Source organism: Meriones unguiculatus, chromosome X (assembly GCF_030254825.1).
Source record: "Meriones unguiculatus strain TT.TT164.6M chromosome X, Bangor_MerUng_6.1, whole genome shotgun sequence".
Taxonomy (NCBI): Eukaryota; Metazoa; Chordata; class Mammalia; order Rodentia; family Muridae; genus Meriones; species Meriones unguiculatus.
Genome location: NC_083369.1, coordinates 128,041,241 through 128,056,859, shown reverse-complemented (window position 1 = coordinate 128,056,859; position 15,619 = coordinate 128,041,241). Strand labels below are relative to the sequence as shown.

The window sequence follows — 15,619 nt, the reverse complement described above, 5'->3', positions numbered from 1 at the left end:
TTTAGCTAACATCCTATTCATGCATTTGCAACATTTCCCAGAATTTTCCCACTTTTTTTATTCAAGGCCTACTCATCGTGAAAAACCAAAAAGTAGCCATAGCCAGTGCTCACATTCTACATGTAAACCTCAAAAGCAAATTGTGTCTTGTGTACATTAGGAATAGTTGGAAATTTATCTTTTGAAATTACATTCAACAATATAAGTGGTCTACTCCTACTCAATTCAAACTAAACCTCCCAGGACAAACAACATGAATTTTCTAAAATTATAAGTTTAAACACACTTAAAAACCATTGAAGTCTCTATAGCAGAGGTTAGCAAACCTTAAAGTCTGTGAGAGAGATCCAGCCGGCCACCTGTTTGTGCCTTTCAGCTAAGTGTGGTTTGTAAACTTTTACATGATTGGAAAAAAAATATCAAAAGAATAATATATTGCAGTATGTAAAAGTTTTATGATATTCAAATGTCCATTAAATGTTTTATTAGGGCACGGTTGCGCATGTGTTTAATTCTGTCCATGTAGCTTTCACAGTGTAACAGCATTATCTGATTGGCTGTGATGAAGGCCGTATGGCTCATAAATTTCTGGTCCTTGAAATCTGCTGATTCCCTCTCTGCATTATCTCCTCAAGACAGACAGACAAACAGAAATGGAAAGACAACAGGCAAGGGGTGATATGACTTTAGAGTTCTTCAAATAACACATGAAAATAGCACTCAAGGAAGAAGCTGGAAATACCTATGCATTCATCAACCTCATTAAACTATAGAAACTTGTCCCTGGGCTCGAAATCAGATGAGCTGAGTAACAGCTCTTATAAAAAGAGGGCTATGTCATAAATTCCAAACACCTTAGAGAAAGAAAGGACTACAATCATGGTCCCCTTAGGCACCTGTCTAGTTCCATGAGTTTTCTGAAGTTCTTCCGATGAGGTGTGGGCTTGAGGCCTACACAGGAACGGAAAGAATCTTCTTCAGATCCAAAGCCATTGTAAGGTGGATATTTCCTTTCTATTTTTGGAAGAGGAGGAGGCTTGCGCGGAATGGGCGTAAAGTTATCTATAACAAAACAAAGGCAAACAAAACATCATTTTTTGCCCCGATTATGGCTGTTTTGAATGGTGTGTTGTTATTTCAAGATGAACATGGAGATTTTGTAGACTATTTTAAACTCTTTCAAACAAAACAGGGTAAAATCCTATAAGAGCTGGTTTCAATCATATTTATAAAACCACAGAGTTCACTTAATAGTCATTGCTTCAAAAGAGAAAAAAGAAACAGAAATCTTTGTCAAATAAGTAAACATTTCTTTTTTGTCCTCAATTCCACATTTCTGAATATTATTTTGCTCTTCCCTTGATTTTTCTTATTATATAAAAACTCAAACTTGAAACTTTGTGCCATCAAGTCCATAATTTAACCTGTAATTTGTTCTGCTTCTCTCTTCAGTTAACACTCATGAATAAAACTTATTTTCCAAATAGAACTGAATTCTGTTTTCCCTTTAACTTTACCTATCAGCCAGATCTTCCTTCTTAGATCTACATTTAAGACCTCTCACTAGCCTCCAATTCAACTTTAAGACACTGTACTTTGCTGTCTACTAAAAACCAAACAGAAAAATAAAATCCCCTTCCTGTCACCAGCTACTGCTCCAGGTTACTTATTGCTCAAGAAAAAACTGCAATGGTAGTTATAATGAAGGAAAAACCAAACAGTTAAGGATACCAAATTTCCTTCAACCAAAGGAAATGTGATGGGGTCAATACTGTTGAATTTGTTTTTTACTTACTATGGGTAAGAATGGAGAAGTTGTGGCAAACTTATAATATCTCTAGAAGTTCTTGAGTAATCATTTATGGGACTGTGTAATCTAAAAGAAGCTTTTTGGCACAAATAACATAAGTCACTGTTCTTAGAATGGCAAAAATTCTAGAATACTGCCCAAGAAAAAATTAAAACACAGAGACCTCTTTCTATGTCTACCCCAAGCTTGATAGGCATTTCAGTGGGGAATATAGAAAGTTCTACAGTTGTAAATATTTCCTTTTCCACGGTAAAACTTATAATAGAAGAAAACAACCAAAATGTTGGTACATACTACCATTAAAAAAAAATATGCATCTTATAGGCAAACTTTGGGCAGAGTGCAGGGAATCTTATGAAAGAAGAGGGAGATAGTAAGACCTGGAAAGGACAGGAGCTCCACAAGGAGGACTACAGAACCAAAATATCTGAGCCCAGGGGTCTTTCCTGAGATTGATACTCCAACCAAGTACCATGCATGGAGATAACCTAGAACTCCTGCACAGATGTAACCCATGGCAATTCAGTGTCCAAGTGGGTTCCATAGTAATGGGAAGAGGGGTTGCCTCTGACATGAACTGATTGGCCTGCTCTTTGATCACCTCCCACTGAGGAGGAAGCAGCCTTAGCCGGCCACAGAGGAAGACAATGCAGCCACTCCTGATGAGACCTGATAGAATAGGATCAGAAGGAAGGGGAGGAGGACCTCCCCCATCAGTGGACTTGGAAAGGGACATGGGTGGAGAAGGAGGAGGGAGGGTGGGATTGGGAGGGGAAGAAGGAGGGAGCTACAGGGGGGATACAAAGTGAAAAAACTGTAATTAATAAAAAAAATTGTCATCTAAAGTAGTCAATTCAACAATTGAAGTACATCGTTTAATTCATCAAAACGCAGAGTGTGAAGCCATTTCTAATTCTAATTTGAAAACATTCTCAGCTTTCAACTTTTCTTAGATTTCCTAGAGCCCTTTGTGTCAGATTTTCTGAGGCACAATCCCCAGTAGAGTATTGTTCCATCTTAACAGAAATTGTTCACAGCAGACAGGGTGACAAAAGAGCTTCAATCAAATAGTTCTCAGTGGCTTAGTGAAAACGGATAACCAGTGTCCTTACAGAGTCTTGTGATCATCTCCTAATGCTCATTTTGTGATTAAAGTCACATCTTGGAAATAAGGGAAAAGCTCAAACTTTAAAAATTGAACTGCAGTAGACACTGTCCTTGCTCCCCGTTAAATAAAAATACACTTTTGTTCCAGTGCAAGAACCATTGAAATGGCAAGGAAGTTTTATGCAATCAGAAAATCGGGGCCTGAGCAACAGAGGGCATATACATACAACTCTACACGCTAATGTGAGTGCACTAACTAAAAGATTACACTGTACACTAATCTGAGTGCACTTACAGAAAATTCTGAGTCTTAATTACAAAGTCATTAAGAATATTTTCTCCACCCTTCATTACAGATCTTAAAAACATGGTGTTTTTTCTCAAATAGCTAATTTTTGCAACAAATTTAACAAAAGAATCAATTTAGAGCTTTCCTCTGCACCTACAGTGCCATCTAGTGTATAAAAAGGGAGAACTGTTCCACATCATTAACCATGACTTTTATAACATCATTTTAGATTAGTTTTGGAAACCCTGGCTCAAGATTCGGCTTTAAATCCCATCTTCCTGGGTAGCTCACACAGGTTCACAAAGCCACAGAATTATATGTAAAAGAGAAGTTTGCCGTCGTTGGGTTTTCATCACCCCATCAACAGTACCTACTTCAGGTACTGAGAAATGTTGAGCAAATGAAAAGGAACAACACCCTTTTGTACAAAGCAATTCTCCTAATGTATTCTAAAACTGGATTTTGAGTAGACACTAAAACACTCATATCTTTCAAATACACTGATTTCTCTAATTTCAAATGACTTGTACACATATGTTGAATGTTTACAAGTGAGAGCCTATCCACAACTAACTAGATTCTTGACAAATTGCAGAGATTCTGTGTATAGACACGGAGTCTACTTACCATCTCAGGTAGATGTTCATCTTATATGATCTAACAACCCACAGATGGATCCAGACTTTACGAAATCTGGAGCTTAAATAATTTTGAAGAAATGTTTCATGCCAAAGAATGTCAGACTACTAAGACAAAATTAGGCCAGGGCTTTAGACTAGAGCCCCTATAAAGGAAGAACCTTGAAAACTATGCAACCATCCTTAACTTAAAAGGAAATCCATCTCCTTTGGTAGTTAGTAACTAGGTTAAACAATTAGTGAATTATACAATGTCAGAGCTATTTTTAAACCATCTTCAAACTCATGAGGGGGTAGGGGGTGAAAGATATAAAACTGTGAAGTCTATCAAGGTTACATGGTAAGACCATAAATCAGTTCTATCTCTGCTGCTACAATTTCCTCAAGTGATCACTGACTTTTCTTCTTCCATGTTCTCGTCTTTCTGGTTCTGATAGCTCAGAGGTGGCCAGGGTTGATTGTAGAAAATGAAAGGCACTTAAAAATGCTTGTTAAACCTTAATCTCAATATAAGTACTCAAACTATTGGGAATGAGTGGTGATTATGTTACTGCTTTTGGATTGCAATCACCAAAATCAATGATCAGAAAATATTACTACAAGCTAGGTACAGTGGTATATTCCTATAAATCCCAGTACTGTGAGACCGAGTAAGGAAGATTGCCATAAGTTTATGGGCAGATTATGTTTCATGAGTAGTGAGTAGTCAGTCAGGACTACAATAACAAGACAGTGTAAGAGAGAGGAAAGAAGACAGAAGAGAGAGGATAAAGGGTCAGAGAAAAGAGAGTACAAAGTAGAATAATCTTATTAATAAATAACCTAAGGCATAAATTCCTACATAAGAACAGTTAAAAATCAAATCTAGGTCTTCTTAGTACAAGAAAGACAATCTATGCCCCTTGAATCTTTGAAATCTTTATTTATAGCAAAGACCAACAGACTCTACTTGCCAGTCTGTTTGGTGTACATCAACAATGAGGGAGTGAACTACCCCATCTTGGCAGGCAAGCCAACAGCAAGATGGACACAGTGGTTGATGCAGAAGTTGCACTCAAAAAGACTGTGCAAGACATCTATGGAATTGCCATCTCCTTACCATCTCATCGTTCTATGAGACTACCTCTCATACAAAGGTTCAAATGTCCCTCAGAATTCTATCAAGCTTTGTACTTCGACATTAAATTAAAAAAAAATCTGTTGTGAATGTTTGGTTTATTATGTGTTAACAGGTTTTAGTTAAAATTCCAAGTTTGTCCACACCTGGTAAGTGTCTCATGCAGGGTGTGGTCTTTGCCAGGTGGAATTAGTTGAATTCTGAGGGCTTTGAGGAGTATAAATAATGACATCCCAGAGGAAGAAGGCATGCTGCTTGGAGGATTGCTTGCTACTAGTTCATAATGCTGCTGCATTAGCTGTTTGCTGATTTGCTGATTACCTGAACTTCTGGATTTCTGGATGACTGATACTGATATTGCCTCCAAAAGAATCCTAGGACCCTCCCCAACAGGAAGTAGCAGAGAGAACTCTGCCCCTGTCCCCATTAACCTTCTTTCTGCCCTATCCGGTGTTGATGTGTTGGAAGGGAGGTAGAAGCATTTAATGACACTAAATAAAGTAAGTTTGTCTAAACAAAATCAAGGTAAACAGATATCCATACACCTTCTTTGAATTGTGGCCAACTCCTTTGACTGCCATTTTTTCCCTCTAAAATAAGTTGGAACTTTACTGTGGTAAGACAAAAGGTTTAAAGTTCTATAGCTGAATAATGCATTAGAGATGCCCCTGGTGGCTGGGGAGATGAGATGAGTCCATTGGCAAAGTTGCTGTACAATCATGAATATCTGAGTTCTAGACCAAGCATCCATGCAAAAACAAAGCATGACAGCATATGCCTATAATATAACCAATGGGGGATGGGGCTTACTGGCTAGCCAGTCTAAAAGAACTGATGAAGTCTAGGTTCATTGAGAGTCTGGTCTCAAAAATAAGGTAAAGAGGTATTAAGGAAAATACACAACAATGATCTCTTGCCACTACACACACACATGTACCCACCAACAGGACCACACACACATTCCCACACATACACACAACCTCTTCCTGCTTTCTTCCAAGACCACAATTACTGGTGGTACATTGTCCTGGTTTGGACTTCAGTAACCCAAAAATAATGTATAAAATTCTTTATCAATTTTTAAAACCAGATGAATTATAAGTGAAATTATCACTCTTATAATCATATTAATAATGAACAGAATATTCATTAAAATTGCTTTTAATGTTTACGTCAACCGTTACAGTACATAGAAAAGTTTCTCAACCTTATAAATATTTTAAGAACGTGGGATAGCAACTAATAAAGAAAAATTAGATCAATTCTTTAATTTGTTAAAAACCAGAAATAACGCCATTTAAGTAACATGAAGTATAGTCTTTAACTTTACAAAAATAAGAAAAAGTAAATGTAAAGATTATTAGAGAAGATCAATCTATTTCTCAAGATTCAGCCATAGATATACTCTATAGTCATTTGTGTAGTATGAAGACTTAAAAAGATGCTGTGTAATATTCTTTGATAAATAGAACTTTTAACATGTTAAAAGAAGCATTAAAAAGTCAGTGTGACTTTGAAATGCATCTTATTTGGTTCTTTTTATTAATTTATTTTTTATTAATTACAAATTATTCACTTTGTATGCCAGCTGTGGCCCCCCAATCCCAACCTAGCTCCCTCTTCTCCTCCTTTTCCCTCCCCCAGTCCACTGATAAGGGTGGTCCTCCTCCCCTTTCTTTGACCTTAATCTATCAGGTCTCATTAGGACTAGCTGCATTGTCTTCCTCTGTGGCCTGTTAAGGCTGCTCCCCTGTCAGGTGGAGGTGATCAAAGAGCCAGCCACTGAGTTCATGTTAGAGACATACCCTGTTCCCATTACTAAGGAACCCACTTGGATACTGACCTGCCATGGGCTACATCTGAGCAGGGGGTCTAGATTATCTACATGCATGGTCCTTGGTTGAAATATCAGTCTCAGAAATTATCCCAGGGCCCAAATATTTTGGTTCTTTTGCTCTCCTTTTGCAGCTTCTATTCCCTCCAGGTCTGTCATCTCCCCCTTCTTTCATAAGATTCCCTGCACTCTGCCCAAAGTTTGGCTATGAGTCTCAGCATCTGCTTTGATACCCTGCTGGGTAGAGTCTTTCAGAGGCCCTCTGTGGTAGGCTCCTGTCCTGTTCCCTGTTTTCTCCCTCTTCTAATGACCATCCAGTATGCCTTTCTGAATGAGGATTGGTCATCTTACCCTGGGTCCTCCTTCATGCTTAGCTTCCTTAGGTGTGCAGATTTTAGTATGTTCATCCTATATTATATGTTTAATATCCACTTATAAGTAAATATATACCAGGTGTGTCTCTCTACTTCTGGGATACATCACTCAGGATAATCTTTTCTAGTTTCCACCTTTTGCTTGCAAATTTCATGATTTTCTTGTTTCTAATTGCTGAGTAGTATTCCATTGTGTAAATGTACCACAATTTCTGTATCCATTCCTCCAGTGAGGGACATTTGGGTTGTTTCCAGAATCTGCCTATTATGAATAAAGCTGCCATGAACATGGCTGAGCAAATGTCCTTGTTGTACACTTGAGCACCTTTTGGATATATGCCTAGGAGTGATATAGCTGGATCTTCAGGTAGCACTATTCCTATTTGTCTGAGAAAGCACCAGATAGATTTACAAAGAGATTGTATAAGTTTACATTCCCACCAGCAATGGAGGAGGGTTCACCTTTCTCCACATCCTCTCCAGCATGTGTTGTCACTTGAGTTCTTGATCTTAGCCATTCTGATGGGTGTAAGGTGAAATATTTAGGGTATTTTTTAAAAAGGATTATTTATATATTTTGTGAACATGCGTATGTATGTACATCTGCACTCCAGAAGATGGCACCAGAAAGTTGTGGGTTGCCATGTAGGTGCTGGGAATTGAACTTAGGACCTTTAGGAAGAACAGTGATTCCTCTTAACCACTGAGCCATCTCTGCATCCTTTTTAGGGTTGTTTTGATTTGCATTTCCCTGATGACTAAGGACATTGAACATTTCTTTAAGTGATTCTCTGTCATTCGATATTCCTCTATTGAGAATTCTCTGTTTAGCTCTGTTCCCCATTTTTAAAATTGGATTACTTGATTTGTTGCTTTTTTCATACAATATATTTTACTTACGTTTTCCTCTCCTCTAATTCCTCCCAGGTCCTTCTCACCTCCACACCCACCTAATTTTATATTCTAGCCCTCTCTCCCAAAAACAAAACAAAGCCTGATAAACACAAAATGAAAATCAAGACAAATAAGCAAAATATAAATATGACAAAAATTTGTAAAAATGAAACAAAATACCCAAGCATCTTATTTAAAAGAAACTGTAGTTGTTCAGCTTCATCTTACTACTCAGAGAGCATTTTTAAGTAAATATTCCACTGTTCCCAAAGGTCCACATTAATCTGCATGTCAGTGTAGCACACATGCTCAAATTCAGCCCACCTTGGATTTTTTTCAGTCTATTTAATTTTATTTCATGTGCATTAGTGTGAAGGTGTTAGATCCCTTGAAATTGGGGTTACAGACAGTTGTGAGTTGCCATGTGGATGCTGAAAATTGAACTCGGGTCCTTTGTAAAAGCAGACAGTGCTCTTAACCACTGAGCCATCTCTCCAGCCCCCCCCCCCACCTTGGATTTTTAAAAGGACGGTAGTAGTATTGATCATATATAAATTCTTTTCCTATCATTTCCCCTAAATACTAACAACTATTATATAGCATTCATATTGAATTAGCTATCACAAGTAATATGAAATTGATTTCAAGTAGCAAGGCACAATAACCTGCTTGTTACCCAAATTACTAAAAAGGCTAAAGTGGAAGGATTGCAAGTTCAAGACCAGACTGAGTAATATGATGAGACTGTGTCTCAAATTTAATGAATGAGTGAGTGAACACATAAAAGAGTATACAGGAGGATGAGTATAGATTCTTTGCAAATCCTATATCATCTCATGTAATAGTCTTAGGCATCCCTCAGATGTAGATAAAGAGGAAGGGCTAGAACCAATTCCCTGCATGCACTGAAGGAGGATTACATAGAGGACTAGGCACCATCACATCAATTCCAACCCCCACCCTGGTAGGTCAGCAAATCGTATCCATTCCAACAGCAGCAGGTGTGAGAACCATGGATAGAGACAAAACATAGGAAGCAGGTAGAGCTGGCTGTCAGAACTTCGGGAGACTGAGGGTGAGAGTTTGACAAATGAAGATTTGGATATTAGATTTTATAACACATCTTCTGCCTCCTTCTAGCCTCACATAATGTACAATGTTTGCTGCAGGTCCCAGATCCCCTTTTCTAGTCTATAAACCTCTTCCATAACTCTGCATCACCTTCAGCCTATTGCACTGACCTACACATAATAAGTACTTAATAAATCACTAGTTTTCACTAAGCTGAATTTACTTGCCTAGTGCTGAATTGATACATATGAAAAGAGAAACAGGAAACCTAGCTGGGACTCACCAGGAAATGCAAAGCTAACTGGTATATGAGATGTCACTAGAAAACTCAAGTGAGTGACATTCATTGTGCTAAGCAAGAATTAAATGAAATGGATTTAACATTTCTGGTTCAAGTGTCTCACCACAATACTGTGTACCATAGTGAGAAAGCAAATTACAAGGGGAAATGGAAGGCCCTGGCATGAGTCTCTTTCTCTCTACTGCATAACCATGGCAAATTGAGCTTAAAGGGTCTCAGTTTCTTTACCTCTGACATGAAGACAATAAGTCTGCTTATAGAGCTTGTTTTTTTTTAATATGAAGAGAAAAAAGCAAATTCTTAACTAGAGTATAAAGCAATTAAAGTGTTAAAAAATATTTTCTAACCATCATGAGTATCACTTACCAATTCCATACTTTGTCTTGTAATAGGTCTTGGTAAACTCATCGCAGTCACAAAGGAGGACTTTTCTTCCCCACACATTGATGGTGGCACCTATAGACAGGTCCCGGTCTGTGTAAAACTCTTGCTCAATTTTTCCTAGCTGATAAAACAGAGGAATATATCATTGGCCCTATGTATCTATCCAAGAACTACATGATGTTTCCCATGAAAGAATTTATAAAAACCACCTTAATTATATCATTTATAACTAAATTTTAAAATCAAACCTAAGAACTAATTTTTAATCATTTTGTGTATATATGTGTATGATATGTGTTGCACAAGTATATGTGTGCTCATGTGTGTGATTCCTGTTGAGTATAGATGCACACATGCCAAGGACAGTATATGGAAGTCAGAGGACAACCATGGATGTGGAAACTCATCTTCTACCTTATTTGACAAAGGATCTCTTTGTTGTTAGGCACTGTTGATGCCAGAGCAGTTAGTCTTTGAGCAGCTGAGGATTCGCCTGCCTCAGCTTTTCATATCACCAATAGGATGAACATTAACCATAGATGAACATTACTGTGTGTGATTTTACATTGGTTGGGGGTGGTTATACTTATATCTTCACATTTGTACAGCAAGCATGTTCACAACTTTGCTATCATTTCAGTTCATCTAAGCATTATTTTGACACTGCAGTACTTGCCCAAACAATACAATGAATATATTTCTATATGCATTTAAGTATGTTTATTATTGACAAAGAGCAATAGAATGCATACATTTATGTACTTCTTGATTTCATTCACTACCTCACAAGGCAAGAATATACAATTCACCCCAACATCCAGGTTTCTCAAAATTCACATTAGAATCAGTATAAAACACAGGATCCTCACCTGGTATTTATCCCACAGGTAGCAATCTGCTCGCCATTCTGATAAGTCCCCATACACATTGAGAACTGCTCGATCTATTATCTGGCCTGGTTGATAGATTCTGGTTGGGCCATACTGTAAGATAAAACCAAAGTATGGTAGATGTCTTCAGACACAGAGATGGGAGAGTATTAGAATACAGGCCAGAAATATTCATTGCATGGCTCCTTTCTAACATCTGCAAGAAGCCACACAGTCTCTGCACCATACAGCCTTCACAACCCTGATAAATACACATTTTCCTTCAAACATATCCACCCTATACCATTTCATCTTTTTTGTTCTTTTGTTTTTGAGACAAGGCCTCATATAGAAAAGGATGACTTCAAACTCAAGTAGTTTAGGATCTTCCTCCTGAACTTCCTCCTCTACCTCTCACTTGCTAGGAGTATAGGCATATCTTACCACACCCACCCTTCATTACTAAAAGTAGCCATCTGCTTAGTTCCCCACTAAGTACCAGACATACAGAGAACCATTCAATCCATTATCTGCTTCCCTTTCCAGACTGCACCAATACATATACAATGGGATCAGGCCACTTCCTGTATTTCTCCAATTGTTGTGCAGGCAGTCATCTTTTTTTAGTTCCTGAACTGCAAACATCCCCAAGGAAGAATGACTGGCTCCTTGCCACATGTCTTTGTTTTGTCTACCAAGCTGTCTAATCCTGAGCTCAGAAAATGGAGTACAGCTGGCAGCCTGGCTTGCTCTCAGAACGTCAGCTTCTTCAATTCTTTCACCTCAGCAACATACTTCTTGCTTTCAGTGTCTAGGTCATACCCATCCTTTCTGGATCTCACCCCAGAAAAAACCTGTACTCCACAAAACAAGACATACGCTATTTTCTTTTTCATTATAGCCCAAGAGTTTGCACACAGATTTCAATATCTGTTGAATAAATAAGTAAAATTAAGCTACTGATGGTAAGACATACTGCAAATGTCAGGTGCATCATCATTTCATATTTAAACTATTTTTCAAATACATTCTAAAAACAGATTTCCCTGGTACCTCCTGGAAGCCTGCTGTTCATATTCTAGAGCTCCCTCAAGGACAAACTCTATCTTTCCCCAGCCTTGAAGTAACATAGCAGTACTGGCAGTAGGCACAGAAATTTGGGAGAGCCTCCTGTAAGGATTGAATGGCCAGTAGTTGTTTGCATAAGAAATGAGTGCTCCTGGTAATCTTTTCAGAAAGAGTAAGAATGAAGTTTAAATATTTTATCCAAATTAGAAATAAAATGCAAAATAGATCTGCGACCTGATAGGTATTAACATATGGGTCCTCAGATAGCGGCTCTTACTGTACTATCTCATTTAATCCTTCTAGTTATGGAAGCTATGTTAACTGTATTTTAAAGACGTGGAAATATGTGTTCAAAGAGTTTATGTAGCTCACTTATGCTCACATGGCTATTAAAGGGCAAATCCACAATTCTGATCCTGGTCTATCTCTGTATCATTCCTGCTGTGCCAGTTACATTCGCTTTCAACTTTGAACAAGTATTTGTAGAAAAAATCTTGATAAATCTTTCTCATAGTAAAGAAAATGTCAATGTCATTTCTGTCACTGGTTACCAGTTATTTGGTGACTACTCACTATACTTATAATTGTAATTGGCTCCTTTCCATATACTTCTGTGTAGGTTTGTATACAAATGTGTTTATACATGTGTATGCAGGTGTGTGTATTCATGCCTGGATCATAACAAAGGGTCTTCTTGGCAGGCTATAGAAGCCAAATGGTAGTGTTACACTCCTGAAGCTAGTCAATTAGCTTCAAGAGAGTACCATATTTCATAATGCTGAATGTTGTGAATTCAAGAAAAGAATAGTTTCTTACCCTTACACATCTTCCTTTCCTTTACTTGTAATACTTTCTTTACTTGTAATACTTGTGCTGGGTAGTTTGGATATTTAGTGGAGGGGCTGTTTTTGTTTGTTTGTTTTGTCAACTTGGCACAAGCTAGGGCCATCTGGGGAGAGGAAATCTCAATTGAGAAAATGCCTCCATCAAATTGGCCTTTGAGCAATTCTGTGGGGCATTTTCTTAGTTGATGATCAATGTTGAAGGGCACAGATCACTGTGGGCAGCACCACCCATCGATCAGTTGTCCTGGGTGCTATAATAAAGTAAGTTGAACAGACTATGAAGAGAAAATGAATAAGTGGCACTCCTGAATGACCTCTGCATCATCAGCAACTGCCACCAGATACCTTCTTGCATGAGTTCTTGCCCTGACTTCCCCCAGCAATGGACTACAATATGAAACTATGAGCTGAAACAAAGCCCATTCCCCTACAAGTTTCTTTTGCCCATGGTGTTTTAGCACAGCAATAGAAACCTTTTTAAAATTTATTTATTATTAATTATATTTTTTTCACTTTGTATCTCAGCTGTATCTCCCTCCCTAATCCCCTCCAAATCCTACCTTCCCTCCTTTGTCTCTTCCCATGTCCCTCCCCAAGTCCACTGATGGGGAGGTCCTCTTCCCCTTCCCTCTGACCCTAGCTTATCAGGTCTCATCAGGACTGGCTGCATTGTTCTTCCTCTGTGGCCTGGTAAGGCTGTTCCCCCATCAGGAGGTGGTGATCAAAAAGGCATCCATTGAGTTCATTCATGTCAGAGACAGTCCATGTTCCCATTACTAGGGAACCCACTTGGAGACTGAGCTGCCATGGGCCACATCTATGCAGGGGTTCTAGGTTATCTCCATGAATGGTCCTTGGTTGGAGTATCAGTCTCAGAAAGAACCCCTGTGCCCAGATTTTTTTTTTCTCTCATTGTGGAGCTCCTGTCCCCTCTAGATCATTCTATCTCTCCTTTCTTTCATAAGATTCCCTGCACTCTGCCCACTGTTTGGCTATGAGCCTCAGCATTTGCTTTGATACCCTGCTCGGTAGAGTCTTTTAGAGGCCCTCTGTGTCCTTAACTAAAGGCTCCTGTCCTTAACTAAAACAAGTAGCATTATGGTAACTGCCATCACAGCACCATTATACATTCCAAACAATGACTCAAGTCTCTTGGCACACAAACATACACAAAACTTCTTACCTTAGGAAGCTTACTCCTCCGGAGGAATGATGGCTTAGCATCCCGGCCTGAATTAATTGGGATTATTTCTACGATTTTAATAGTACCATCACACAGGAAGTAATGCAAGACTAATTCTCTACGGTCTCCAAACATTGAGGATGAGTCATCCCACAGGCAGAAGAAACGTAAAACCTTCCCATCATACTGGAGGGCCTGTTTCTGGGTGTCAAAAGACTGATATGGATGAAAGGGTTGCACGAAATCTAATGTCTGCAAATAGAGAAAATATCAGAAATATGACCAGCTTTGTGTAGTCTTTTCTGGGAAGCAAACAATCAATTAATATAAATATTTCATTCTGTAGACTATTCTTTCATACTTTTTAAAAAGATTCCATGTAAATACTATGACATACAGATATATGGCTACAGATCCAGACACACAGTTATACAAATTCACAATCAGTTTTAACCTTAAGAATACAGGCACACATTATGAAGATTTTCATAGTCTGTTAAACATTATTTTAACATACCAAACTATATTTCTCTGATATGTTTGAGGTTGACTACAGAGGAAGACAAGGCAGCCAGTCCTGATGATACCTGATAAGCTAGGGTCAGATGGAAGGGGATGGAGGACCTCCCCTATCAGTGGACTTGGAAAGGGGCAGGGAGGAGATGAGGGAGGGAGAGTGGGATTGGGAGGGGAAGAGGGAGGGGACTACAGCTGGGATACAAAGTAAATAACCTGTGATTAATGTAAAAAATAAAAAATAATAAAAAAAAGAATGAACAAACCTAATCTATGGTGACAGAAGCCAGAGCAGTAGTTGCTTCTGTGTAGATGGCATAACAAGAAAGGGTGACTTGAGCGGACTTGACCACAAAGGCGAAGGGGAAAAAGGAATATTTTAAGGTTATGGGAAATAGATTGTATCTTATCTTTTCTTTTCTTTCTTTCTTTTTCTTTTTTGCCATGCTGATGATTGAACCTAGAGTCTTACATATGTTGTGGAAATGTTTTACGAGTAAGCTACAACCCCAGCCCAAAATATTTTACCTCCTCTCATATTAGTTACTTTGGTGTACACATTTTTCAAATCACTGACCTGTATTGACTTAAAATCTGTATGTCCAATCCCAAGCTGATTATGTTTAAGTTTTTAAAATGTGTCTTTTCACTAAAAATCACTTCTGTGTGTACTTGTTTATATTTTTGCAAAGAGGAAGAACTATATATCGACATATATATATACATATATAATTTAATTTTGTTAAAAAAAACCTTCAGATAGCCAAGAAATGGAATCCCAGTGGAAACAGGAACAGAGCAAATAGAGTCTACACAGAAACTCTCTTTGCCTGGATTCTGCTCTAGAAACTGAGTTCAACAGTCTTCTTGATGCATCTTTCCTACAACTTGCAACCTCTCAGTCCTCCTTTGGAGTATAGCTGCCTCCATTCTATTTGCTATAAGCAAATTATATTGTTATGTAAGGAAAAATTCATTTGAGAGATGTTATTGCAAATTGAACTATATAATCATTATATAAATTCCTGAATTTTATGTCTGTCTAGGGCAGTCTCAGTACACTCTTATCTCAAGAGGAAAACAAAAGAGCTTTCTAGAGGCTCTTCAAGTTTTATCCTTGATATTTAAATGAAATTATGGGACCTCTGCTTCCATTAATTAAATTGCTTTTAGTGTATAAGACTGCTAAGAAATGCATTATTGATCGTATACCATTAAAATCCCGTTCAGTTTAAGCAAAATACTTTAATTTACATATCAAGGATGCAAACGCTTAAGTAAATCTATAAAATCCAATATAAAAGCTAGTATTAAACTCT

At 38.0% G+C, this 15,619-nt stretch overlaps 1 protein-coding gene across 1 annotated transcript in view; it reads right to left on the bottom strand.

Moving 5' to 3' along the window:
• The window catches only part of Efhc2 (EF-hand domain containing 2), a 156,878-nt gene that overhangs the window by 78,997 nt on the left and 62,262 nt on the right, over nt 1–15,619 (bottom strand). Inside the window, exons 5-8 of the mRNA XM_060374307.1 lie at nt 13,785–14,036; nt 10,689–10,802; nt 9,802–9,940; nt 897–1,062 (exon numbers count right to left, since the gene is read on the bottom strand). Coding sequence (XP_060230290.1) covers nt 897–1,062; nt 9,802–9,940; nt 10,689–10,802; nt 13,785–14,036 — 671 coding nt within the window. The remainder of the gene's footprint in view (nt 1–896; nt 1,063–9,801; nt 9,941–10,688; nt 10,803–13,784; nt 14,037–15,619) is intronic.